The sequence below is a fragment of the Myripristis murdjan genome, chromosome 17, assembly GCF_902150065.1.
Source record: "Myripristis murdjan chromosome 17, fMyrMur1.1, whole genome shotgun sequence".
Lineage (NCBI taxonomy): Eukaryota > Metazoa > Chordata > Actinopteri > Holocentriformes > Holocentridae > Myripristis > Myripristis murdjan.
In genome coordinates, this window is record NC_043996.1 from 33292625 (window position 1) to 33320136 (window position 27512).

Genomic DNA, 27512 nt, shown 5'->3' on the forward strand with positions numbered 1-27512 from the left:
AGGAATACTGTGATGTGATGTTACTGTATTCCTGCCTCCTGTGTGACCTCTGCTGGTGACCCGGAGGAACTGCGGCAGCGTCTTTAAATGACACAGACTGTGAAGTCACATTTCCCCAGCAGAGAGCAGTAAACAGAGCACACGCAACAGGAAGCTGTAGTCAAACTGCACATCAGTGATCATCTAACTGAGCCAGGATGAGGAATGTAGGAGCTCCAGTCAGGCCGGAGTTCCTGCTCTGAAACAGGATGAGCCACAGAGTGAGGCGTGACGGGCGCAGGCATCAGGTTTTGGGCAGTGCCCGCACCAAGCTGGGGAAATCTGAAAACACCGCTTTGCCCGGTCATCCTCAGCGTGCACACACCTTCTGTTCTCCTCCTCCACTACTTCAGCCTCATCAGTTTATTAACAAACACGCCGTTAAAAAAAATCAATAAACTTTTGGGAAATATTTTAGTTTCACAACTTGTCCACCAAATAAATTCAGTGTGGACTGACGTCTAAACCAGAGGAAAGAAATGCTGTGTTTTCAGATTCAGCTGGCTCAGTGTAGATGTGACCTGTTGATCCCTGTTTCTGATGAACAGTGAGTCTCCTGTTGAGGGTCAGGTTGTGATGTGAGGCAGGAAAACCCGACTCACCTCCTTTTCTCACTTTTAGCTCTTCAGTTCTTTGCAGGAAAGAAGCAGAGCAGTTTTTCTGTCCTGCATAAATTTAAATTGATTTACAGAGTTGAAACTGTAGCTTCACCTGCCGTTTTTTTTTACTACTGTGTCTTTTAATTCTTAAAAGTCGTGCAGCGAGAGTTGCCCTGCTATGTCTGTAACACAGTGCAGCCTGGTGCCTTGCTCAAGGGCATTTCACTGTGTGTGTGTCCCAGCAGAGATTGACCTCAGGCTTCAGACTGGGTCTCACTGCCCTGTTGCTGTTGTTGTGTGTGTGAGTTTAACGCCTCCCTCCTGTCCCGCAGCATCTGGCCCTGGCTCGTCTCCATCCTCAACAGTTTCCAGCCCAAAGAGGATGACGTGTCCTGCTCCTCAGGTGGGACGCCGCTCAGCTCTGACCCGCCAGCCCACCTGTTTGAAAACAATTAGAGAAACAAACACGTCAGGGTTATTCCTTCATTTGACCAAATGATGGCTTCAGTGTGATGATACAATCCTGTGGAAAAAATTCAAATAATAGTGGGAAATGATGAAGATAATAACAGAGAATTGGCTTTCAAATTGGTTTTCAAAATGGGGCCCGGGGACACCCAGGGGTCCTTGAGGGTCTTCCAGGAGGTCCCCAGCAAAACGAGGAATAGTTCACATGCTCATTTAAACACAAGACATCTGATCCAGTGTCGCTGATCTGACCTTTTAAATATATAATATATATTTAAATATACAATTTTAATCATATAATATTCCCAGCTGTCCCTGTGCGACGTGTCTCTTGTGAAAAAGTTTGTCTAACTTGATGTGGCTCCTCTCGGCGCTGCAGCTGCAGGTTCTAGTGAAGGTGTGTTTGTTTTGTCCCCAGCGACGCCCCTGCCGGAGGAGTTTGAGCTGCAGGGCTTCTTGGCTCTCAGGCCTGCTCTCAGGTAGGACCTCAGCCCCTCATCCTGCTGCCATCCTGCACGTTTATCAGATCCAGTCCTTCCAAATCCCCGATCAAGCCTTTCTACATCATTTGTCGGGGAAACGAAGACATTTGTAAAAATATGAATCTAGATAGATAGATAGATAATTTAATTGTACATTTTTCATAACAGTAACAAAAAAGCACATAGCCACCACACACAGACAAACAAACTTTCAAACAAACAAACATATTAATCCTACATGTAGACCAAACGCCCCAAAACAAAACAAAGAACAAATCACATTTCAGACTGAAACAGGATGCAGGTTCAGCAGCTTCACATCTGCCAGGTTTGGAAATGTTTTCACTGTGTGTGTGTGTGTGTGTGTGTGTGTGTGTGTGTGTGTGTGTGTGTGTGTGTGTGTTCAGGTCTCTGGACTTCACTAAAGGTCACCAGGGCATCCTGGTGGACCGGGATGGCCTGCCGGTTCACGCCCGCCACCAGAGGCTGATCAGCCTGGGGAAGTGGGTGGCCGACAACCAGCCGGGGTGAGTCGCTCTCTCCCCGTCCCACGCTGAGGCAGGGCGGGGCCGTCAGTCAGATTTTAGTTTCAGTTACCATTTGGGGTTCCAACAATTCTGAAAACAAAATAATCAAGATGAAGCAATAGTTGTGCTGCATCTCCTTCTGCAGCGATGATCTTGTTTGATGTTGTGTTGTAAATCCAGAGCGCTCCTGTCCTTCTGCAGCGACACACCTTCAGCCCAGACTCACTGTCAGCCAGGCTACACAAAGCTACACATATACATGAAATACTGAGACTGTGATTTTTGCTGTAGTCGAGCAGCTCGGCTCTGAGGTGGAGATCTTTCATGCTGTTTTTTTTAAGTAAGAGATCTAGTGGTTGTAACCTAAATGAGGTGATTTTTCTTTTTTCTCCTTAACTCCCTGAACCCCAAACCCGCCGGCGGGATGGAAAGACATGTATTTTTTAAAAAATCGCCAAAATTCAACCGTTTATCATAGCTGGAAGCTTTAAAAACCTATTTGGAATTTGAATTTTCCGACGGTCCCTGAATGCAACATGTCCGACTTCGGTTTAGCGGTAGAAAAAAGGATGAAACTAAGCCTAAAAAAGTGATTTTTTTCATTCGAATCATTTTATTATACATGCTTCATTCAACAATTCGCCAAAAAAATAGTCGTTTACTCAATCCAGATCATTCAAAAAACAGAAAATTCTGCGGTCTTCAGCGGATCTGAGACATCTTGATTGATTCAGGTGAGCCCAACAGTCGTGTGACAAAAATTCACTGAATTTCAGTGCGTAGGCAATAGTAGTAACATGGAAGGGCATAAGTCAGTAAAAACACCTAAGTTAATACAGGTTGGAAAAATTTTAATATTTCAGGAAATACATCATGTGAAGCCCTACTTTTTTTTCCTGGATCAGTGACACTTTCTCGATTTTTGTAAAATAAATTATTAAAAAAAATCAGTTTGCCTTTTTTTATTTTTTTATTATTTATGGCACTATAACTCTTTCATACTGTGTGAAAGACATTTTTTTGAATGGCTTCAGGTGAGAGCCACAGCTGTGCTGTTTCCATAGAGGTGCAGCAGAAAAACAAGCCCACAGTGAGCCAAAATGTGAGGGGAGCAGAAAACACCCCAAAACTGCTTGGGGTTCAGAGGGTTAAATGAACCAGGTATAGTAGCAAGTTGGGAATGAGATACAGACAGACTTTTTTATTTTTTCAGGGGTCACGGTGAGGTCAGAGGTCACAGGGTTCTGACAGCAGATCATCACTCTCTCTCTCTCTCTCTCTCCCTGCAGGCTGATCCAGTGCCAGGTGAGCGAGGACGGCCTGCTCGTCTTTATCACCGACATCCCGGAGCAGGCCATCGAGGAGCCGCAGGAGAAGGAGGCGCCGGTCCTGCAGGAGTCGTCCAACGGCGAGCAAATGCCCAACGACGGCGGCAACGGCGGCCTGAAGTCGGTGCTGTCGGCGGGGAAGACGCAGGGCGGCGGGCTGGACGGCGGCGACCGGCCCGTCGTCACCTTCAAGGAGAACATCAAGCCGCGCGAGCAGAGCCGCGAGCCCGTCCGCAACCACCACCAGAAAGACGGCGGCAAGGAGCGCCGCGACTTCATCAAAGGAAACGGAGCCGCCGGGAAGGGAGAGCTGAAGAGGGACGGCAAGAGGAAGAGCGAGATGAAGAAGGCCGGCCACGAGAAAACCAGCGAGGCCGGCAAACAGGTAGAGGAGAGCCGCTCTCTGACACCTGACCATGTGGTTGTTTGTATTTCTGTTTGTCTCCATTTATTTGATGATGTCATTATTTCCTCGTGCTGCTTCCTGCTCAGGTGAAAGCTCAGGTGGAGCTGAGGAAGACTCCGGTGTCGGAGGCGAGGAAGACGCCCGTCACCCAGACTCAAACCACCTGCTCCTCCCAGTTCATCCCCATCCATCATCCTGGAGCCTTCCCCCCGCTGCCCAGCCGGCCCGGTACACACACACACACACACACACACACACCAAACACCAAACTAAGCCTTATGACACAAATTGTACATCATTACAGCAGAGTACATCTAAAGGGCCAGTTCACATCAAAGATTCACAACAAAAAGAAACAGTTTTAGAAACATTTTAGAGGAAACTGCGGTGAGCGTCTGAAGCTGCTGTCTGGTGTTAAAAAAAAACAATTAGTGCATCTAATCCCAGAGTCCGACCTCTCCTCATTCTTCAAAGGACATTATGTGTGAAGTGTTTAGCTCTAGAAAACATCTCCCCCGAGCAAAGCCCTGCTGCATGCAGTATTTGTATAATATTCCTGTAGTTCCTGCCAGGTGCACTGCGCAGACTAATAGTTGCACTTTTTAATATTTGTTTATGGGCAGATGCGTGTCTCATATGAATGTAAGAGCATATGAAACAAAAACAACTAAAGTAACTCCATCAAGTAATCTTTCTATTTTAAATACATTTTTGAAAGCTCTTGGTACAGATACATGTCAAAAGCTGCAAATTCAGCAAAGTAAGACTCAAAAGGTGAACATGAATAATGTTCACCTGTCTGTAATGTGTAATGTCTGTAATGACTGAGATCATTTTGAAGCTACTCAGACGAGGTGAAGACGAGCCGCTGCACAGCAGCACCTAGAGGAAACACTGGGTTCAACAACTGTTTGAGATCCAACAAACACACACACACACACACACACACACACACATGGCCGCTCTGTGTCTGCTCAGGTTTCACGTTTGGTTTTGATTTGATTTGATGTTATTGAACAGCCTGAGGTCAGCATTAGTCTGTTTAGTCTGTCTGGTAAACCAAACACATCAACACTCAGTTATTACTAACTAACTTCTGGAGGTGGTTTTGAAACAGGTTAGTGTGCCTGGAGTGTGTTGTTGTCATGGAAACGGTCGGCTCTTTGATGTGAACCCGCTGCATGAGGTCTGGTTTAGAGTCTTTGATCTGAGCTGAATCACAGAATGGGGTTCTGGTTTAGTTAACGGTCACATCTCCTCTTGTTAACCCGCTTCCTGATTGGCTGTTTGGCAGGTTTTCCTCCGCCGGCCTACGTCATCCCGCCCCCCGTGGCGTTCCCAGGGCTGCAGGTGAACCCGGGCTTCACCTTCTCCACAGGCGTGTCGGTGCCGGGGCCGTTCCTGCAGCCGGCCGCCCACGGCCAGGCCAGCACGCAGGTGCAGGCGGGGAAGCAGTCCCACATCCCTTACAGCCAGCAGAGGCCCTCCGGACCGGGACAGGGGCCCACGGGACAGGGGCCGGGGCCGGGGCCCATGAGCCAGGGCCCGCAGGCCCAGCAGCCCCAGGGCCAGCCGCCCTCCCAGCAGGCCTTGCAGCAGTCGGTGCAGCTGCAGGTGCAGGCGCTCGGCCAGCAGCAGCAGCAGTCGCCCACCAAGCCGGTGCAGCAGGTGGGCATGGGGAAGAGCCCGCCGCACCACCCCGTCCTACAGCAGGTCAGTCACCTGCAGGGGGCGCTCACCTGGAGCACACACCTGTTCACTCCCCCGTTTGGCAGCGAGTTTGTAGATGAAACACAAAACTAGTGTAACTAATTACTGCTGCTGCCAGGGATTAATCACAGTTATTACATTACAATAATGCAATAATGTAATGTAATGTAATAATTGTGATTTTACATTGCTACACATTGTAACATTGTTGCATCATTGAGTTACATTATACTTGAAATGCATATTACATCAAACTGTGGACACAACAGTCTCAGGGTTGATGATTTAGAGCAGTGCTCCTCAAATGTTTTTCAATAAGAAATATTTTTTCAGCCACGTTCTCCCTGACCAGTGCAAAAAAAAAAAAAAAAAAAAAACATTTGGTAGGAGAATGTCCTATATGCAGAGATCCAGCGCGGGGTTACAGGTTGTGAGCGTGCTGTGTGCAGGCTGATGACATCATGTGTTCTCCCAGCAGTACATGCAGGTCCAGGACCAGCCGTCTCAGATGTGGAGCCAGGCCCAGGCGGCTCTGCAGAAGATGCCGGGCCTGCAGATGCCGGTGAAGCAGCCTCAGCAGCAGGCCTACTTCCTGCCGCCGCAGGACCCGCTCAAGCTGTACGAGCACCAGCTGCAGCCGGTGGCGCTGCAGGGCCCCCAGCCGCCCGCCCAGCCGCCGCTGCCCGCCATGGACAAGAAGATGAAGTACCCCGACGTCAAGATGCAGGACTTCTACTGGGAGCCGTCCTACCGCATGGGCGACAGCCTGGCCGTCATGAACGAGCGCATGGGAAAGAGGCCTCCGCCGGGCGGCTTCTGCCCCGAGCAGGACGCCGGCGGGCCACGGGGAGCCCCGTTCGAGGTGACGACGCTTCACATTTCCTCTGCTTTGGTTCTTCTTCTGTTTTGTTCTTCCTCTCTGTTTCCTTCCTGACCTCAGCTGTTTCTGCCCATCGTAGACAGAGCTGATGATATACTTACCTCCTGATTCAGTGCTGTCACCATACTTGGGTGCCCATTCCATATGCATTATGATGCAGTATCACGATTTATTGTGATTTTTGTTTTTTTGAATTCTAGTTTGTGGTTGTAAAGTTTCATGACTCTGTGATTATTCTAGAGGTCATTGTAGGTCATTTTTACAGTGACGTCAAGTTTGAAAAAAAAAATTGTCTCACTATAATGAAATAGCTAATATGGGGGCGAACATCATCACACAAGAACACATGTGGACTGCAGGCTTTGGGGCCCAAACTGCATGGGATTAGCAGAAGGTGGGCGTGTCTGCAAAGGGGAGAGAACCCATTTTCATTCATACAGCTGGAGGTCAGAGGTCAAGGGACCCTGCTGGAAATATCATTGCCAGATTTTCCCTCACTGAAATTTGTAAATTTCCATGTTCCCCCCTGTGTCTGTGTGGGTTTCCTCCCACAGTCCAAACACATATAAGTCAAGTGAATTGGAGATGCTAAATTGTGTGTGTGCATGAATGTGTGTGTGTGTGTGTGTCTGCCTTGCAATGGACTGGTGATCAGTCCGGGGTGTTCCCCCCCGCCGTCCGAATAATGGGCATGAGTCACCCCTCAGGCTTCTCTGCAGCTTTCAGCCTAACTTTCCCTCTTTTCCACCTTGGTCTTACCGCCTTCCTTCTCTCTTTCTCTCTCTCTTCTTCTGTTTTCCCCCTCCCTTCTTCTTTTTTCCTCCTCTTCCTGTTGCTTCATCTCTCAGGACAACAAGAGCTCGCCTCTTCTACCTCCAGACCTGTTAAAAACTCTAGCAGATTTTGAGGAGGAGGAGGAGCTGGTCTTTACTAAGCCTCCTGATTTCTACCAGGCCTTGGCCGGCCCTCTTAGCACTGCTCCTGGACCAAACATATTTGTATGTAGCCCTGTTTTCCACCAACACCATGCAGGCCTAAAGCCACAATCTGCCGCTCCGCCAAAAACATGACTCAGATCAGCCTCAGCCCTCTTAGGCAGGGCGGTGTGTTTTACACAGCTGTAGAGCCGCCGTCACCTCACATGTTCAGATAATGGAGACTCTGTGCTGATTCGACAGCTCCATGAATGAACACGAACACAGAGACAAGTCTTCAAATCTTTGCTCTTCCAGAAAGCAGGTTTACTGATTAAACTGAGTTAAGGGAAACCTGGGATTTTCAGTTCCAGGAAGTGAGATTAGATGAGTCACAGGTGTGATAATCTCACACTTAGAGTTATTTTCACTGGATTGGTCATGGAGCAGCTGGATGTCCTACAGATTGTGGCTTTAATCACATGCTCAGTGTCTTTAGACAACATCAAACCTCTGAGCAGGCAGAGAGTGAAGAGACGTGTCCTGGAAAACTGAGACCGAGAGTTTCTTCAACGCATTTCATAATTTAGAGGTTAGCCAGATGTCAGAAGCAGCAGGTCACATTGAAAACTTTAAAGGAATATTCCAACTTTTGGGGCAAAATCCCCTTTTCCCGACGTCCCCAGACGGAGACCAGATGTTGTACACCATTTCCACCTCTGGACGTCCAGTGGTTCAGTTCCTACGTGTAGCATTTCCTGTTAGCTTAGCATAAAGACTTGAAGTCTATGGGAGTCGTTAGCCTGGCTTCATCAAAGTGAAAAAATAAAGCTCACAGCAGCTTTAAATGCATGAAGCGGAATTTAAAAAAAAAAAAAAAAAAAAGGATCACTGTGATAGACGGAAGAATAAATGTGTTCATTTACCCTTCTAACTTCTCCTCAAACCACTCTAGTTTAAAAAACAAACAAACAAACAAACAAAAAAAACAGGAAATGCCACCATAGGAAGTGACCCACTGGACATACAGAGGAGAAAATGGTAAACAAACACCTTGTCTCAGTCTGGGGAAGCCGGGAAAAGAGAGGGGGACTTCATTTAAAAAAAAATGTTGGAGTGTTCCTTTAAAGTCAGTGAATGTTAATAATGCCAGGGAAAAGCCTCTTCCTGCTATCAAACTGGAAATGAACAAATCCCAGCATCCACCTTGCTAGCTAACTGGCTGGAGGTTCACTAACCTCAGAAAACAGTGAAATTAGCCGGTGGATTCTGAGATTTTCCAGCTTAGGCACAAGTTTCCAGTCCAGATGTTCATCCTGTGATCAGCAGACGATAAAGGCGATTTCTATTTCTGTTTCTATTTCAGACGGTCTGACAGAGCAGAGACAGTAAAGTTTACTGACATGTAGCTGCTGAAACACACAGAGCACAGCAGAAGCAGATTTTTGGTCATTTTGTCTTGTTGACTTGCGACTGAGCCTAAAATAAAGACACGCCTTCACGGGAACCGCGTCAGAAACTAGAGTTAGTGCCAGAGTTTACTGCTAAAACACCAAAGGACTCTGGGAAGGGATGTGTCATGACTGTAAACTGACCCTGAACGTCCTCTCGCCTCCCTGCAGCTGCCAAACCAGTCCAGGATGGAGAGCGGCACCGAGGTCATCAGCCAATCATCTTCCCTCCTGCCTTTATCCGGGTTCTCCATGCAGGTGAGTGCCCCGCCTCCTCCACGGCACACACACACACACACACACCTCACGGCTCCACGGCACACACACATCACATCAGAGCCGTGTGATATCATATGCTTATCTAGAGCTGAACATGCCAGATATTAATATGTCAAAAGGCAGTGATATGGATGAGATCAGATTCAGACACTGATTGGTTTGTTCTCATCAATAAAATAAATACTTGAAGTCACTGCATCTCCTACATCCAGCCTCTGATTTTTACTGTTGCTTCACTTTAAATTTTGAATAAGTGTGAACCCATAGACATATCATATCTCTGTTGAGAGATTTGATATAAATATGAAGGTATTAAATTATTTCCATATCCTGCAGCCCTTGACCACATCATGTCAGTAATACACAGAGCTCAGATATTTCAGTGGTTAAGTGACCAGCTGCTTGTTTTAGGAAAAAAACTTAAAATGTGGTGTTTTTTCTTTTTCTTTTGTTTAAGCAGCTGAATGAGGTTTACACTCAGACTGAGACTGCCAGTCTGCCTTTTAATCAAAGTGAAATGTTATGCTTTTGTTATGTTAAATATGTTATGACACTGTGTGTCCACTTGATGGCAGGATAGAGATTAAAACCTGGACTGTCAGAAGCAGAAACACTTTATTGATCCCAGAGGGGAGATTAGCTCAGTTACAGTCACTCAAACTCCCAAAACCACAATTAAATTATAACAACTGGAATAATAATATAACAATATTTTGTCGCTTAACAACATTCTAGCATGACATGTTGGTACCAGTGGATTCCTGAGGTCGTCTAGTTTCATATGATAAATAAAATATATATATAAAAAAAAAAAAAATCAGTGAAAAAATCTTTTAACAAAAAGAGTTGCAATACTTGAGTTATTTTTTTTTCCTACCCCTATTATTTGTTAATAACGATACCTGTTGGTAACACAGTTATTATATTAAAGTGAACATTTAATCAGCTTCACAGAATATCCTCAAAAACAGATTTTCAGCGTCTTTAAAAGAATATTTGATAGTTTTGTATTTGAAACAAAACCTTTAAGTTTATTGAGACTTTATCAAGCCGACCTGAACTTTTCTAATAGAAAACTAATAGAATCAGGTTAGAAAGAATAAATGAATTGATAAACACATGAGGCAGCAGGGAAGCAGCAGCTGGTCCACATCTGTGTGATGCTGCACGTCTGAGCCTGTGAGCTTCGTTCTGATTGGCCGTGCAGCCGTGACTCAGCGTTCTGTGTCCTCTGCCTTCAGGAGAACTACCAGAACAACAGCATCTTCAGCCAGGCCTACGGCAAGAACCTGCCCAACACCAAGCCCGACGCTCCCATGGTGCACCAGGAGCCCTCGCTCTACTCGCTGTTTGAAGGGACGCCCTGGTCGCCCTCGCTGCCCGCCAGCTCAGGTAGCCCCGCCCCCTCCGCACAGCCACGCCCACTCGTTGTTTTAAAAGCTTCATCCCAGACCTGGTGTTTTAGAGCTGCCATCTCTGTGTCGTGACCTCACACCTGTCCTGTGCTCTGATTGGCAGACCACTCCACCCCGGCCAGCCAATCCCCTCACTCCTCCAACCCCAGCAGCCTGCCGTCCTCCCCCCCCACCCACAGCCACGGCTCCCTGCCCTTCTCCAACTTCGGCCCCATCGGCACCCCGGACAGCCGCGACCGCCGGCTGCTGGACCGCTGGAAGGCCGACAAGAGCGGTGAGTCGGCACGCAGCTTATCAATACACTGCTGATACTGATTACTAGAGATCAAACATTCACCCAGGAGCACGCAGCTTATCAATACACTGCTGATACTGATTACTAGAGATCAAACATTCACCCAGGAGCACGCAGCTTATCAATACACTGCTGATGCTGATTATTAGAGATCAAACATTCACCCAGGAGCACGCAGCTTATCAATACACTGCTGATACTGATTATTAGAGATCAAACATTCACCCAGGAGCACGCAGCTTATCAATACACTGCTGATACTGATTATTAGAGATCAAACATTCATGAAGGAGGGAAACAAAACTCTGGAGCTGCTGCTGTTTTGAAAAATGCTGTTCAGGAAAAGTGAAAATTATGTTAAGATGCAATAAAAATAATAAGTAATGATGGTAACACTTTACAATAAGAGTACAACAAGTAACGTTAGCTAACGTTAGTTAATGCCGTAATGGTTAATTAACTGTTAGTTAATGATTATTATGGCATTTATTAATGTTAATAATATCTACAATAACCCTTAAATAACATATTAATTAATACCTTAGCATGAACAGCATTAGTAAATGATTCTTAGACACATTAGTTAACGGTTAGTTCACTGTTACTTAATATTCATTACCTGTTACTTCATGTTTATTACCTGTTACTTCATGTTAGTTACCTGTTACTTCATGTTAGTTACCTGTTACTTCATGTTTATTACGGCATTAACTAAGGTTAGTTGTTTTACTCTTATTGTAAAGTGTTACCATAATAATAAATAATAAATAAAACAAATCTTGCTTGATAATCATGATGTCAGTCATAATGGTGCAGACTGCTGAGTTTGACCTCTGACCCCGTCCCGTTGTGCTGTGGTTGCTAGGAAACATGAGCGGCTTCGGGCTGGACTACCTGCCGGCCGCGGTGTCCTCGGCGGCGTCCGACAGCAGCTGGCACCAGACCGGGCCCACCGGCAGCTCCTGGACCTCCCAGGAAACGCCCATGGAGGAGTCGTCCTCCACCGTGCTGCTGGACAGCCTCAAGGTGCCACACACACCTCAGCACACATTGTACACACACCTCACACACACACTCAGCACACATTGTTAGGGATGTCACGATTATAGATTTTCTTGGTACGATTATTGTCAGAGAAATAATCACGATTTTACGATTATTATATATTAATTAATTTCACACTATAAATGTGCAAAATCACATGAACACTCCTTATAGATCTTCACGTTTCATTTATTTCCATGTCAGCATAACAAAAATAATATTTAGCTGCGCTTTGAAACATAAATAACACTGTAACAGTGAAAATAAATTACAATGTTACAATGTTACAATGTTACATGCTTTTTATGGTTGTAGAATTATGCAATGAGTGAGTGTTTTTGCACACCATCGGAAAGCTCCGGCTCTCTGCTTTCAGAAACCGTCTGAATTTTTTCGGTCGCACCATTACCGGGGACTCTTCTGTGATTGGACGGTCGAAGTGTCAGTCGTCCTACGGAGTTACCGTAATGGCCTGTATATAGGCGCCAAGCTCTGTTTCTCCGGTTTCCGACGTTATTTAAAGTTTCTGTATGTCATAAACGGTCCAGGAGATATCCATATGTAAAATAGGCGTGCCAAATCCTGTCGGCGCCGACATCATCGGTGTAAGAGACGTCTTTGCTGTCTTCCCCGGGCTTCATGAACCTGCGGTCCATCCTGTGGGCTGCAGTGCGTCACATAGACATACCAGTATATGTCTGTGTGTGTCACTGAAGGCTAACGAGGCTCACTGTCGACGGCACATGGGGTGCCTCACTGTCAACACCCAAGTCCCGCCCTCTCCCTACTTCTGATTGGCTAGTAGGCCTATGTTAGTGTGGTTGAGAATGAAAGCTGCACTTCTATTGGATCCAGAGAAATGTCTGTTAGATAAATCTGGGCGAACCCAGATTTGTTTTTTCGCAGTTTGCAGTTGTTTTGGTTCCGTGCGACTTGCGCTGCCTGTGGTTCCACATCCGGCGTGATCTTAGGAAAGTGACGGTGTTTAGGAACCTTCACGAATAATTAACCGTGGAGTTTAAAATCGCGGATATTCGTGAAATCAAATAATCGTGACATCCCTACACATTGTACACACACCTCACACACACTCCACACGACAGCCCTGCTCTGCTTTCACCACCACAGCAGCTACAGCTTCTACAGCTTCTGACTGCAGTACAAGTAGAAGTACTGTTCCTCTGCTGGTATCTGACTGCAGTACAAGTAGAAGTACTGTTCCTCTGCTGGTATCTGACTGCAGTACAAGTAGAAGTACTGTTCCTCTGCTGGTATGTTACTGCAGTACAAGTAGAAGTACTGTTCCTCTGCTGGTATGTGACTGCAGTAGAAGTACTGTTCCTCTGCTGGTATGTGACTGCAGTAGAAGTAGAAGTACTGTTCCTGAGAGTTTGAGTTTTTAATTTTATTTCAGTGAACCAGGATAACTCTGTGGGCTTGCTAACGTTTGTTCCCGCCTCTCCTCAGTCCATCTGGTCGAGCTCCATGATGCAGCCGGGCCCGTCGGCGCTGGAGCAGCTCCTCCTGCAGCAGAAGCAGAAGCAGCAGCGAGGCCACGGCACCATGAACCCGCCGCACTGAGCGCCAGGCCGGGCAGCAACTTTGTGTCCAAGACGTCAAAACCACCAGGAGAAAACCAGGAGGGAAAAAAAGAAGTTGACGAAGACGAAGCTCCGACAAAAATGGTAAAATTAACCGGCGAACGGTGGAGGCTGGGGAGGCGGAGCGACCCCCCGGCGAGGCTGAAACACCACCCCCACCCCCCCTCGGCTGACGGGGGGAGCGGTGACGCCCCTCCTGACTCGGAGGTGCGCGGGATTAAGCGTCTCTTCAAAACCGCGGTGCCGAGCGCCACGCCACCGCCGGGTTTCCTTCAACCCGCGCGATTCTGAACTTTGAGGAAATCTGAACATAAACCCCACCACCACCACCACCACACCTCCACACCACCACACCCCCCATCGGACAGACCCCCACATCTCCAGGACTCCTTTCTGATCGGGAAGAACTGACCTTTTTTTTTTTTTTTTTTTTTTTTCTCTTTGGGAAAACGATTCGACTTCCCGGGATTGACGGCTCGTTGCGGAATGAAGCGAATCTCTTTTGCGTTTTTCCGCGGCCGCAGGTGGGAAGCGGTTTGGTCTCGGTGAGAGAGCGAAGGCGGTGTGGTGGCTCGCTGCGAGGGGGAGGAGGAAGGCGGGTGGGCCTTTTTAGCGAGCGTAGGAAGAAAAACACAGACTGCTCTTTCTGATCTGATCTCTCATTCATTTTCATTACCTGGGAGGAGGAGGAGGAGGAGGAGGAGGAGGAGGAGGCGGCGGCTCTTTGTAGCTGTTGGGTTGGATGAAGGACGGACGCTGTGCCACAGCTGGTTGACAGTTTAAAACCTAACTGGTGAAGAAGCAGAAGCCTCTGTTAGCACAGACGCTGCTTTGTGAGGACTGAGGGAAGCGGACGCGGCTTCGGGACGCCAGGTCTCCGCCCGGCGCCTGCACTGCCGTCTGGACTTTATGTTTTTTCTGTTTTTTGGGGGGGGCGAAGCGTCCGCAGGCCCAAACAGCACGAGACTGCCCCCTGTGGCCAGCCGACGCTACAGCCATATGTAGAGGAACACAGATGGAAATATGAGGGGGGGGTGAAGAAAAAAAAATACACATCAGTCTTAGGGATAGTATTATCGTTAGCTGCAAGAGATTGCAAATATTTAACAAAAAAAAAACAAAAAAAAAAAACTGTATTTTGTGATTTGTTCGTAGCAGTTTTAGCTTCATGAACTAAATATGTCGAATAGTTTCCTGCTTAAAGGGGGAATCTGTATATTTGTGGATTCACCTCTCCTATTGCTCTCCCTCTCTCTCTCTCTCTCTCCCTCTCTCTCTCTCTCCCTCTTTCCCGTTTTTCTTTGAGTAAAGAAAAAAACACAATAATGTAATCCTGCTAGCCTAACCTACATTAATCTTTTTTTTTTTTTTTTTTTTTTTTTTTTGGTTCATGTTCTGCCTTTTTAATAGTTTTAAGCTTCGTCGGCTCTCTGTGCCTGCTCAGTGTCTGTTTACTACTGCTGTCGTAGTTAGCACGCTCACCGCCGGACAAAACACACACACACACACGCTCACACACACACACACTCACTCACACACACTCACACACACAGACAGACGGGTAGCTGGCTTGTCGTAGCTCCACTAACTCCTCAACATCTCCACTCCGGCTGCAGAGCCGGCGTGGAGCCCCGGCGCTCCGTGTATAGCTCTTATTTTATATCAGTCCTCCTGTCGGCTCCCAGCGGAGGCCACCAGTTTGCCCTGTAGCTCTGCTTTTAACTAACCAACTACTAACCATTATGTTGGGGTAAGAGGGTGGGGGGGTGGGGGGCTTTACACAGCATCAGTCCTGGCTAACGTAGGGCCAATCACAAGCACTGACCAATCAGGAGGCTCCGTGGTCCGGGGTCAGAAAGCTCTGTAAGTTATTTCCAGTCTGGTCCCGAGCAGCAGAAAAGGCATTTTCTACCTGAGAAGTGAAACCAGACTCACTCTTTAGTTCTGAGGGATTAAATAATAACAATAGGAAAAAAAAAAAAAAAAAAGAAAAGATAAAAAGAGCCTGTTTTTATTTTCCCGTAGAGGACGTTTTATTAAAGCAAGACTTCAAATGATGTGTCTATTTTCTGTGTGATTGTGCTTTTCATGTTGCATTTACAGAAACATGTTTGGGGAAAAAAAAAAAATCAAATAAAAGATGAGATGTTACACCGGACTGAATGTGGGGACGAGGCGCTGGAGGGGGAGAAGAAGAGAAGAAAGGAGATAGATAACGAGCTCGGCGGGTGGAGTGGGTTGTGGATTTGTTTGCTTTTCTGTCTCGCTCACCTCGGGCTTCTGGATGGGACCGCTGCTGGAAACTGGCTCTGAACGGGGATCCGGGCGCCATTTTGGATCTAGAATCAGACAGACTGGAACAGGTGTTGCCGCGACGATGAGGAGGAGGAGCGATGACATTCCACTCTGTTCTGCGGCGGAAAGCAAACCAAACGCACCCTGTTTGTTTGTTCCTGTAGCGAGGGCAGATTTGGAGTGACGTGTGCGTGAGGGCCAGACCGGTCTGATCCGGTTTGGGTTGGTTTGGTCCAGCTGGAGCGGCTCTGGTTAGTTCCTGAGGTGAATGTTGGGTTCAGAGATCTGGGCTTTTGTGTTTCTGTCTCACAGACATTCAGAACTGGTGGAATCAGCCTTTAATAAACGTAAACCATGTTCTCCCTTGAAAACGTGTCACTTGTTTGTTTCTGTCCTCAATTATGGCTGAAAATACTGCTTATCATCTTCATCATCATCATCTTCATCATATCTGTCATATATAGGCATATATTTTTAATACTTTGTGTCTGACTTTACATGTTTTCTCTTCAAACTGAACACTGAGATGACACCAGGGTCCTGTCCCATGCAGCTGGATTATCATCCCCGGGCTTTCTCTTAATGATCTGGCTTCACTTAACCAGACATCCACAATCCTGATTTTGGATATAATAAAGCCGGTTGTCACCTCGTTAACTGAACCCAGGCTTTTCCAATCTAGATCTGTGCGCGCTCACATAAAAAGGGCGGTGTTTGCTGCAGACGACCAATCGCAGACAAGGAGAAATCCCCCCGAGCCGCATACTTTACGACAGAGGAGCAGACAGTCGCCAACTGTGTCAATGTGTAAATTAGTGGGATTATAATATTACTTCCCCACCATGACGGCACTAGGGTTGGGTATCGGTTGGGTTTTATCCGATACCGGTGCCTACTCGGTATTTTTTAAACCGTTCCGGTGCTTAAACAGTTCTCACAATATTAACTTAAATCTTTAAACAATATAAATACAAATAACATATGGTATTAAACTTGTGCCATTTGTGTGCAACTGCAGGGGAGGGGGGGTTACAGTTGGGCTGCATGGCCCAGTTGGGAATTTCTCCAACCACTGGTCCGCGGCCCGGTACCAGTCTGCGGACCAGTGGTTGGAGACTGCTGACATAAATTATCAAACACGGTGCATTGTTTGGCTTTTAAATAAACTCCATGTGTCGCCAGATGTTTCGTTAAATTTGACGTGTTACCCCCCTTGCATGACGTTGCTTTAAGGCGTCTGCTGCATGTCGCAGAGTCTACAGCCAAACCTTGGAGCGTTTTGCCCTTTGCATCTTTATTGATCCTCTCACTATCAGTTCTGATCAACAAGTGTGCTGAACAGTGGCGCTGACGTCACGTTCCGGAACACCAGGGGGCGGCACTGAAATTTTCATTCTTACTCGGTCTCGTTACTACCATTTACGTCATAACCGGTGTCCTGTTGGCACCGCGTTTCGGTACCCAACCCTAGACGGCACGAGAAGATCTGACTACAGTAACATTTGTGTGTTCCATAAATTTATGTGTTTATGAAGTTTGAGGTTATGGCGTGTGATGTTAGCCTTATTATTTCAGATGCAACCCCAGTGGAGCAAAAAACGTGGAGCAAATAAAAAATAAGTAAAGTAAAGTGGTCAGTACTTATTATATCTTACACATGTAGCATATGTACATGTACAATGTTGTACAACATGTGAGGCTTCACTTCTTCACACTGTCTCAGCCAATGGGCAGGCCATTTTCCAAGAGAGCTGATTGGTCAGTAGGTGGGGCTTTTCTACCTGCTGAGCTCTTATCCTGATTTTTTTGGTTGTCATGTCCTCTTCTTTTAGAGTCACACGCTTTGGTCCTCAAAACAACACGTAATAACTATCCATGGTGGCGGTGATCAAGGTGGCGGGACTGAATGCACCTGGCTGCTGTGATCTGCTGTGAGCTACCGCTCATTACCAAACTTCTGGGTCACGTAAACCGGACCAATTAAATAATAGAATCAAATTCAGTCCTGATTCCCGTTTTTCCATTTCGTATTTTTGATCCGAGCCTAAAATTGAACTATGAAAAACCAGGCATATTTTGGATTTTGGTGTTAGATTAAAAAAAACAAATAACAAAATAGCCAGTCACTTTTTCATTTTTTAATTTTTGATTGGCAATTGAAAATAGAAAGAACGAATGATATACGGATTGATTTGGACCTACCCATGTGAACTCAGAGGAGCTGAAACTAAGAAAATATTCAGAGTATGAATGTAAAATTTTACTTGGCCTCATTAAATATGCAAAAGATATTGCAGGAAATATCAGCTGCTTGAGGGAAATAATGAGTGAAAAAAAAAAAACAGCCAAACACTGTGAGTTTCAAGCAGAGTCTCACGTCTTTGCCAGTTTGCTGTCTGTTTCCTGGAAAGTTCAGTCTGTGAGCTCTAATCTGCCTCTCAGATTATTTCTGTCTCTGAGACGTGACGCCGACCGCAGGCAGCCGGAAAGGGGTTTCCTGGGAGAAACCTCAAGCCGCCCTCACCTGTGTGTGTGTGTGTTTGCATTAGAAACAGTGCAGAGGGTTTTTGTACGGCTGTTTTTCACCGTGTACAGATATACGGTCACAGTGACTGAAAGCAGCGGCACGCCTTGACAAAAACCTCTGACTCTCACTTTCAGTTCTGTCTGATGTCATTAGCTCTCTTGGTTTTTTTTTTGTCATGGGCTTCACACACCAAGTCCAGATTGTTTTAAGTGTTTTTTTTTTTTTTAGTTTTTATTTTTTTATTTTTAATCTGTTGTCTGATAGAAATTGTATGCAAAGAAACCTTGCACACTGAGTCCAATGTGTTTTATTCTTATATTCTTAACCAAAACTCATAATGCTAAACTAAAAGACATCAGGACCCATCTGATCCTGAGAGTCTATTAAACTGTTCCCATCAAATTATTAAACAAGAAAATCACACTTGCTCTGAAAACTTAGACGACAGACAAAAGTGTCGTCATCGCTGTGTGACACAACGTGAGGTCGTATTTATTTTTAAATGATGAAAATATGGACCCTGTGCACAAAAGCCTTTATTCTTGTCTTTAGTGTGATGAAATAAAATCTGAGTAACTACAGCTCAGCTCCTTAAGGCATGAGCGCCCCTAAAGACATGATTTTAGAAATTTTGGGGAATCTCAAAAATTTCATAGGTGGCTGTTTTTCCAAACTGTGTGCCCTGGCATGATTAAATTCTAACACTACTTAGACTTCACAGACCTTTTTCCATAGACACAGTTGAGTTTCTCTGGTAAAGTTACATGGCATGCAGTTCACACACTGACGGTAAGAATGTGTCCGGCTTCACTGATATATAAGAGGACGTCATCTGCATACAGTGACACATGGTGACAGGAAGCTTCGATGGAACCTGGAGACAGAACAGGAGAGCGGTGGAAGTTCTTTTTAAAATTATTTTAAAGATTATTTTTTGGGCATTTCTGCTTTATTTGACAGTCACAGTAGAGATAGACAGGAAAGGCAGCAGAGAGAGAGGGGATGACGTGCAGCAAAGGACCTGAGGTCAGATTCGAACCACGGTTGCTGCGATCGGGACTGGGCCCTGATACATGGTGTGCACGCTTTACCGGTGAGCCACCGGGGCGCCCCAGAGCGGTGGAAGTTCTGTGCCAGAGGAGCGAATGAGGCGAGAACAGAAATCGACTTAACGGGCAGAGAGACTAATGGCCGGTGGCCAGCTAGCTAGCTAGCTAGTTTGTATAGCTTAACCGAGCTGACTCTTGTCAACCTAAAACACAAAGTATTCCTTTAAAAAAAAAAAAAAAATATGAACCTCCATCCAAGGCTCCAGAAACCTGGTACCGTTCACTAAAACTAACATGATGTTAAACAGGTGTTCATCAGGTGTTTCATTTTTATGTTTCTGTGCTTGGTTAAAAAAAAAGACTCTTTGTCCATTTTAATAGAAAAAAACATTCAAAATCCAAATTATTTTTATTATCTGTATTGCATATTACCTGTTACAAAATGTGTGTTGTGAAATTCTGCCATTACATCTTAAAAAAAAAAAAAAAAAAAAAAAAAAAACTTATATTAAAAGTATCTCTACAAGAACTGAAAGAAATAAACTAAAACTTCCAGACCAGTGACAGCAAACCAAAACTGAAGCTCAAAATTTCATGTATTAATTTTATTTATTTGTTTGTTTTAAACTTTTTTTTTTTTAATTTAACCTTTAATCTCTTTTAAATTTCTTATTCTTTATTTCTTCCACCAGAGGTTTCTGTGTGCTGCTGTGCTGTATTTTATTACATAGTATTGTGTGGTGCTTTATTTTATTGTATTGATTTTATTTTTCTCTTATTGACTTTAATCTCCATTATTTTAGCCTCTTTGTTATGTCGGGCCTTGTAATGTGGTTTTACCTTTTTATTTTCTAATCTTTTTTATTTTCTATGTATTTTTAAATTACCAAATAAATTACCAAATGATTTGTAAACCTTTAAGGAAGCATTTGTAAAACATCTACAAACATTTTTAATACACTTTGTGAATGTCTAACTGGTTTGTAAACCATCTATAAATATTATTTGGATGGTTATTATAAAATTGCAACAGCTGTTTATTATAATTGGTTAATGAATGAAACTGCAGGCGGTGAGTCTGAAGTTCGACTGTTACAAGCTGAAAGTTTTATTAAGTTTATAGAGTGTTATAATGTGTGCAATGATACACAGTTAATGAATAGTTTATTCTGTATTAAGTAAACATTATTACTTATGATTTCATTGTTTGTAGACTGTAAAGTGACTTGTACCTCCAGTGTAATGAAGCATCATTTCTCAGTGCTGCTTGCTGTGAGGATGTTTCCTGTGAGCCGAGTGGCGGCGGCGTGGCTGCCAGCAGCTGTCTGGGGTTTTTGTCATGGTGTGTATCACTGTGGGGCTGGGGTACCACAGCGACTCAGTCTGCACACACAGCCTGACAAAAACCTCCCTGAAACCAGCCCGGCTCTGCTCACTGTGGAACCTTCCAGATCCGCAGCTGGACACGACCTTTGACCCCGGTGAGAGCCCGGCTGACTCCCGCCTGCAGTGATTCGGCTCCAGGCGTCCCGGGACAGAGTTTTGGAGATGCCTCTGCCGCTGCGTTCGTACCTTCAAACCTGAAATCTCATGGATTTAACCCAATAATCCAGATAAATGTGAGGCTGCTCGTGTCCCTGCTCCCCTCAAAGTGCCAGTCGAGGCACACAGTACATAGTAATAAGCACCATTCTGTACCACATTGTTTTATAATTTGACTGTAGTCCTGACAGAAGTTGCTGTGGTGCTGGACCGTCATCAGCACAGTGCATCCAGAGAGGCTCCTCCAGAGAACAAGAATAAGAAGAATAGCTACGTGTTCGTGCTCATGCTAATTACCAACTTGCACAGGTGGCTGGAGGACTGTTCACACAGGGGAATCCTGATTTCTTTTGCAGCAAAGCAGCTTTATAAATTTGTATCCAAAATTACATGACATGATCAAGTTCCCAAACTGACACCCAGGCAGTTTTTCCAAGTCATAAAGAAGCTGTTCTAAACATTGCATGTGCAGATTTTTTTCTCAGAGAGTGAACAAGAGAACAAAGGTGACTTATAAAATGTGATGACACAACCTGCTGGAATAAGTGAAGTGTCAGCTCTTCCTCCTGATTCACATTTCATGTTACAGTGTGAGGTGGTAACCGCACAGGCTGTAGGAGGATACAGCTGGCCTTCTGCAAGAAGAAAATTCTTGGTCACAATTCATTTCTCTTCATTTCATTTTCGGCTGCTCATCTGGACCCGGGTCGTGGTGGCAGCAGCTAAGGATGTCGGCCCAGACGATCTTTTCCATGGCCACATCCGCCAGCTCTTCCTGGTGGATCGTAACGTATTCCCAGGCCAGCTGGGAGACACTGTCCCCTCAGCATGCCCTGGGTTTGTCCCAGGGTCTCCTCCCAGCTGGTCCTGCCTGGAACACCTCCACCTGGAAGCATCCTGACTAGATGCCCGAACCACCTCAGATGGGTTCTGACAGCTCTACTCCGACCTCCTCGCCCTGTTCCTAAGGGTGTGCCCAATCACCCGGCGAAGGAGAATTATTTCTGCTTGTATCCATCATCTCACTCTTTCGGTAAGTATAGAGAGCAACCTCATAACTGCTGCCGCTGCCCCAATCCACCTGTCAATTGTCACAATTTTCAGTGTGTAAATTCTAAAACTACTTAGACTTCACAGACCTTTTTCCACTGACACAGTTGAGTTTCTCTGGTAATATCACATGGCATGGTACAGTTCACACACTGACAGTAAGAATGTGTCCAGCTTCACTGATATATAACAGGACATCATCTGCATACAGTGACACGTGGTGACAGGAAGCTTTGATGGAAACTGGAGACAGAACAGGAGAGCGGTGGAAGTTCTGTGCCAGAGGAGCGAATGAGGCGAGAACAGAAATTGACTTAACGGGCAAAGAGACTAACGGCCGGTGGCCAGCTAGCTAGCTAGCTAGCTAGTTTGTTTAGCTTATCCGAGCTGACCCTTGTCAAGCTAAAACGCAAAGTATTCCCTTGAAAAAAAAAAAAAAAAAAATATGAACCTCCATCAGGACCCACCAAACGGCTCCAAAAACCTGGTACAGTTCACTAAAACTAACATGATGTTAAACAGGTGTTAATAAAAAATATTTTGTAAAATAAAAGTGAAAACGAGAAAACAGAAGAGCAACTACGACCACATCAACTGAAACCATACCGGGTCTTTTTAATTTTCATCTTTATGTTTCTGTGCTTGGTTAAAAAAAGACATTTTGTCCATTTTAATAGAAAAAATCCATGTAGGTAAATTTATTTTAAAAATTATTTTTATTATCTGTATTTCATGTTACCTGTTACCTGTTTTATTAGAAGAATCTCTACAAGAACAGAAAGAAATAAACTAAAACTTCCAGACCAGTAACAGCGAACCAAAACTGAAGTTCAAAATGTTATGTATTTATTTTATTTGTGTGTTTGTTTGTTTTAAACTTTTTATTTTAACCTTTAATCTCTTTTAAATTTCTAATTCTTTATTTCTTCCACCAGAGGTTTCTGTGTGCTGCTGTGCTGTATTTTATTACATAGTATTGTGTGGTGCTTTATTTTATTGTATTGATTTTATTTTTCTCTTATTGACTTTAATCTCCATTATTTTAGACTCTTTGTTATGCCGGGCCTTGTAATGTGGTTTTACCTCTTTATTTTCTATTCTTTTTTTTAAATTTTCTATGTATTTTTATACTACCAAATAAATTACTAAATGATTTGTAAACCTTTAAGGAAGCATTTGTAAAACATCTACAAACATTTTTAATACACTTTGTGAATGGTTAACTGGTTTGTAAACCATCTATAAATATTATTTGGATGGTTATTATAAAATTGCAACAGCTGTTTATTATAATTGGTTAATGAATGAAACTGCAGGCGGTGAGTCTGAAGTTCGACTGTTACAAGCTGAAAGTTTTATTAGGTTTATAGACGCACTAATAATGTTCATGAACCATGTACCAATTATTATACACATGAGTTACAGCTTTATAATAACCATCTAATAATAACAATATAGATGGTTTACAAAGAGTGGCTGTCCAGTAAAAACCTTGTATCTTGTTAGTTATTTTGATATTTTATTTATTTTATTGAGTATTTATGTGCTCCTGTACGGGTCCAGAAAGCTCTACAAGCCTCGGGGTTATGAAACTGTAACTAAACAAATCATAGGAACTGAGAAATGTTCAGTCAGCCTCCAGATGAGACTGTTTTCCTTCCTATCTGTAGAGCTGATGTTATGGAGATACAAGGTTTTGGTTGGACAGCAGCAAAAGTATTTATCAACAATTTAATAAGATATTATAATCATCAGCTGCAACTTTATAATAACATCTGTAATGTTTGTAGATGTTTAACAAATGATTTCTCAAAACTTTACAAATACTTAATATGGTATATAGCGTTACATGTAAGTTATTTGTGTATATATATATATATATATATATATATATATATATATATATATATATATATGTAATGAAGCATCATTTTCTCAGCACTGCTTGTTGTGAGGATGTTTCCTGTGAGCCGAGCGGCAGCAGCGTGGCTGCCAGCAGCTGTCTGGGGGTTTTTGTCATGGTGTGTATCACTGTGAGGGTGGGATACCACAGCGACTCAGCCTGCACACACAGCCTGACAAAAACCTCCCTGAGCCCGGCCCGGCTCCGCTCGCCATGGAACCTTCCAGAACCACAGCTGGACACGACCTCTGACCCCGGTGAGAGCCTGGCTGACTCCCGCCTGCAGGGATTTGGCTCCAGGCGTCCCGGGATGGAGTTTTGGAGTTTCCTCTGCCGCTGCGTTCGTACCTTCAAACCTGAAATCTCATGGATTTAACCCAATAATCCAGATAAATGTGAGGCTGCTCGTGTTCGTGCTCACCTCAAAGCACCGGCCAAGGCGCACGGCGGGGGTCAAAGGTCAGGATTTACTCTCCTAAACACAGATTTCCCACCTGGAGGTTTTTGTATGGAGCTGTATCACAGTGCTAATCCATTAACGTTTGGGAAAAGAATCCGCCTGACCGTCCTTCCCAGAGGTAAGTGCTCTTGTTTTGTTTGTTAGCGTTAATTAGTTTATCGGAGGACAGACATTCTGTTATTTGTTGAACTGATTTATTTAATTTTGGATAAATTTGCTTTGTGAGCTCCGTGCTGCTGACGGAGCTGCAGCCGCCCTGAAAATAACCTCAGAGGGAGAGGAGACACAAATCTGTTCCTCTGGAGAATACTCTGGGAATGTGATAGTAATGCTGTAGGAAATTTAAACATAACAATAGTAATAATAATAATAATGATAATAGAAAAAAAGGTCACAGTGAACTATTGAGGACCACAGGAAGGCTAAATGTCCTGACGAGGAAAATAGCAGCTCTGATCATTTTCTGCTTATTGACCTTTTCAAAGCACAAAATTCAATTCAAATTCAGAAATGTGCAAAACAAACAAACAAACATAAAAGTTGCGTGAATCAGAGGTCAGCAAAACAGCAAAAACAGAAACAGAAAAATCTCTATAATTATCATGAGAGTGTTCTAGTGATTTTTTATTCTGGTGATTTTCATACAGGCAGGGAGGAAAAATAATATTTCATAGTGAACAGCATTGTTTAAATGGCCAGGTCTTCTCAGACGGACAGGAAAGAGAAAAATGATAATATAACAACAATAAACAACAATAAAACAGACAGCCGTTTATATGTAATAATTAGAAACCATAACTAAAGCAACAAGGGTAAAGTGTAAAAACAACAGCTGAATCAAAACTTAGAATAGAGGAAAAAAAATTGCAAAATAATAAAAGAGGCTGTGCAGTTTGAAATCATTTAGACTGACTTTTGTTTAAATAGCTTTTCTCTAACTTTCCTTGGGAATCAATAATGATCAGTAAAGATCGATCTGATTGAATGTTGGATTGTTTCGAGAAAAACAAATGAAAATGTGTTTTTATGCTGCACTTTGTCATATTTTTACGTCAGATTTTGTGTCACTAAAATAATCTGCTGTTAACTTCTGGTCCTGAAAAGTAGGAAAGTGTTTGCTTTTAGTTTTGGTATGAACTGTAAACATCACCTCCACCTGTATAATCTAAATCTAATCCAGTCTAATCCAGCTAACTTGCCATAAACTTTCCTCTCCTGCTGCCTTTAATGCTCAGCTTGTCTTGTTGTCACAGTAACAGAGGTGTTCATTCACTTCTATGTTTGGCATTGAGCTCATAGTTAGTGCTGCTGTTTCCAATATTCTGTCCCACTCATTGTGTATAAACGGGGAGGACAAAAAACTAGAAACCCCTCTCAGTATAATGCAGTCCAGTAGCAGACCTCTGCAAACTACAACCTCAGTAATAAACACAGAATTAAAGTGACTCATTCTGCACAATGTCAACACAAACTGAACATTATAAACTTTGTTAAAAGGCAGAGTTTATGGCAGAGCTGCTGAGCTGAGCTGCATCAGACTGGAATAAAGTGACACTGAGTGTAGATATAAAAGGTCAGTGTAAAGCAGGTTATCTTGAAATATTAAAATACAGGGAAGGTCATGTGACCACAGTGCCTGGACAGTCAGAGGGATTAAAACTGCAGATCACACAAAAACATGAGTAACAGGATAAAATATGATATAACCAATGAACATTTGGGGCTTCATTTAAAGAGCCCAGATACCTGTTAAAGGTGTGTACATTACACACACACACACACACACACACACATTACAGCACATTACACTGAAAAATAAGTAACTAAATAATCAAGTCAAGACATGTTGATCTGATCTGACTGGTGTGGGGATGAAGGAGTTAAAAACACTCCTTACAGTCTGAAGTCTTATAATCATACTTAAATATACCTAAAAATACTTAAATATCCTTGATTAACTTATCCTGATAGATAGATAGATAGATAGATAGATTTTTATTGTCATAAAAATGACAATGTGGTGTTACCTAAGTATCAGTTAAGTATCGGTTAAGCAAACTTAATCATTACATCTTAATTATGTGTAACTGTTATTTATATGTCTTATAGTTGAGTCTTTAATATCCTAATAAAAATACCACAAAATTACCCAAGTCTGAAAAAAGTAAGAAAAATAACTTAAATAAATAAATAAATAAATAATGATAATAATTATGATAATAATGCAAGAAAATGACCAGAAAATTAGCACAAAAATAATGATGAGAATGGTATTATTTAAAATTAAATTACTATAAAGTTACCACAAAATTACAAAAAGCTCTCTAATAAATAAATAAATACATAAAATTAAATAGAGTTAAATAAAAAAAACAGGAACTTTAGTGAATTTTGTTCTGAGGATTTGATAAAACCTCAGAGAGTTAACCGTGCTGTTGTCCTCAGACCCGAAAGACGTCAAACCGACGCTGTCCATCCTGCGGCCTCAGGTGGGCGGGGGCTCCAACACCACGGGCCCACAGGTCTGCCTCGCCGCCAGCTTCTACCCCAGAGGAGGCACCATGGTGCTGACGGGTAGCGCCGGCCGGGAGGAGCGGTCCACCAGCGACGCCCCGCTCTGCACCGCCACCAAAACCTACTTCTACGTCGGTGTCTCCAAGAACAGCTTCTCGTCCTGCGAGCTGAACGGCACCACAGAGAACTACATCGAGCCGGTGACCACCGCCGCCACCACCCCCACCACCACCACGCGTACGTACCGGCACACACACACACTTTTACTGATGGGGCTGCTGTGTGTCGCTGAAACTCCTGGACAGAAAAGTGGAGCTGGAATCCACTAATCATCTGTCCCGCTCCGTTATCGGGCCGATACTCAGAATTTTTGATAATCAGTGTTTTGATGCGTGACGGCCGGTTTGACAAGCAGCTGCCGCCGCCGCCTGACAGAAACCCTGCAAACAGAATCAGTCTGAGGTTTAAATAAATATATTTTTAATAATTACAAATGTAGTTTTCTTGTGTTTTTTTTTTCAAAATTTCCATTCATTTTTTGCTATTTTTTTGTTTTATTTTAATTATCTTCTTTGTTAAATAATAAATAATAATTCTTTTGTTAATCAGTTTTTTTATTTTATTTATTTATTTATTTATTTATTTCAAAAGCAGGGTCCATGTTGGCTTTTCTAACACTGAAGAGTTTGACACTGCAATTTTCAAATTTACGACAAATTAATATCGGGCCTAAA

General features: G+C 43.8%; 2 protein-coding genes across 4 annotated transcripts in view; both read left to right on the forward strand.

Annotated features, from left to right (window-relative positions):
• Window positions 1–15618, forward strand: part of smg7 (SMG7 nonsense mediated mRNA decay factor) — a 28247-nt gene extending 12629 nt beyond the window's left edge. The window contains exons 11-23 of one of the 3 annotated variants that reach the window (XM_030074325.1): window positions 971–1041; window positions 1525–1585; window positions 1996–2115; window positions 3405–3828; window positions 3936–4077; window positions 5144–5562; window positions 6035–6421; window positions 7288–7437; window positions 8976–9062; window positions 10325–10475; window positions 10602–10772; window positions 11659–11819; window positions 13305–15618. In XM_030074325.1, coding sequence (XP_029930185.1) covers window positions 971–1041; window positions 1525–1585; window positions 1996–2115; window positions 3405–3828; window positions 3936–4077; window positions 5144–5562; window positions 6035–6421; window positions 7288–7437; window positions 8976–9062; window positions 10325–10475; window positions 10602–10772; window positions 11659–11819; window positions 13305–13418 — 2458 coding nt within the window. In that variant the 3' untranslated portion in view covers window positions 13419–15618. The remainder of the gene's footprint in view (window positions 1–970; window positions 1042–1524; window positions 1586–1995; window positions 2116–3404; window positions 3829–3935; window positions 4078–5143; window positions 5563–6034; window positions 6422–7287; window positions 7438–8975; window positions 9063–10324; window positions 10476–10601; window positions 10773–11658; window positions 11820–13304) is intronic. The other 2 variants (XM_030074326.1, XM_030074327.1) reach the window with 2 other exon arrangements.
• Window positions 15619–23919: 8301 nt separating this feature from the next.
• trdc (T-cell receptor delta constant) overlaps window positions 23920–27512 on the forward strand; it is a 7800-nt gene continuing 4207 nt past the window's right edge. Inside the window, exons 1-3 of the mRNA XM_030074790.1 lie at window positions 23920–24148; window positions 24233–24382; window positions 26710–27015. Of these exons, the coding sequence (XP_029930650.1) occupies window positions 23920–24148; window positions 24233–24382; window positions 26710–27015 (685 nt within the window). The remainder of the gene's footprint in view (window positions 24149–24232; window positions 24383–26709; window positions 27016–27512) is intronic.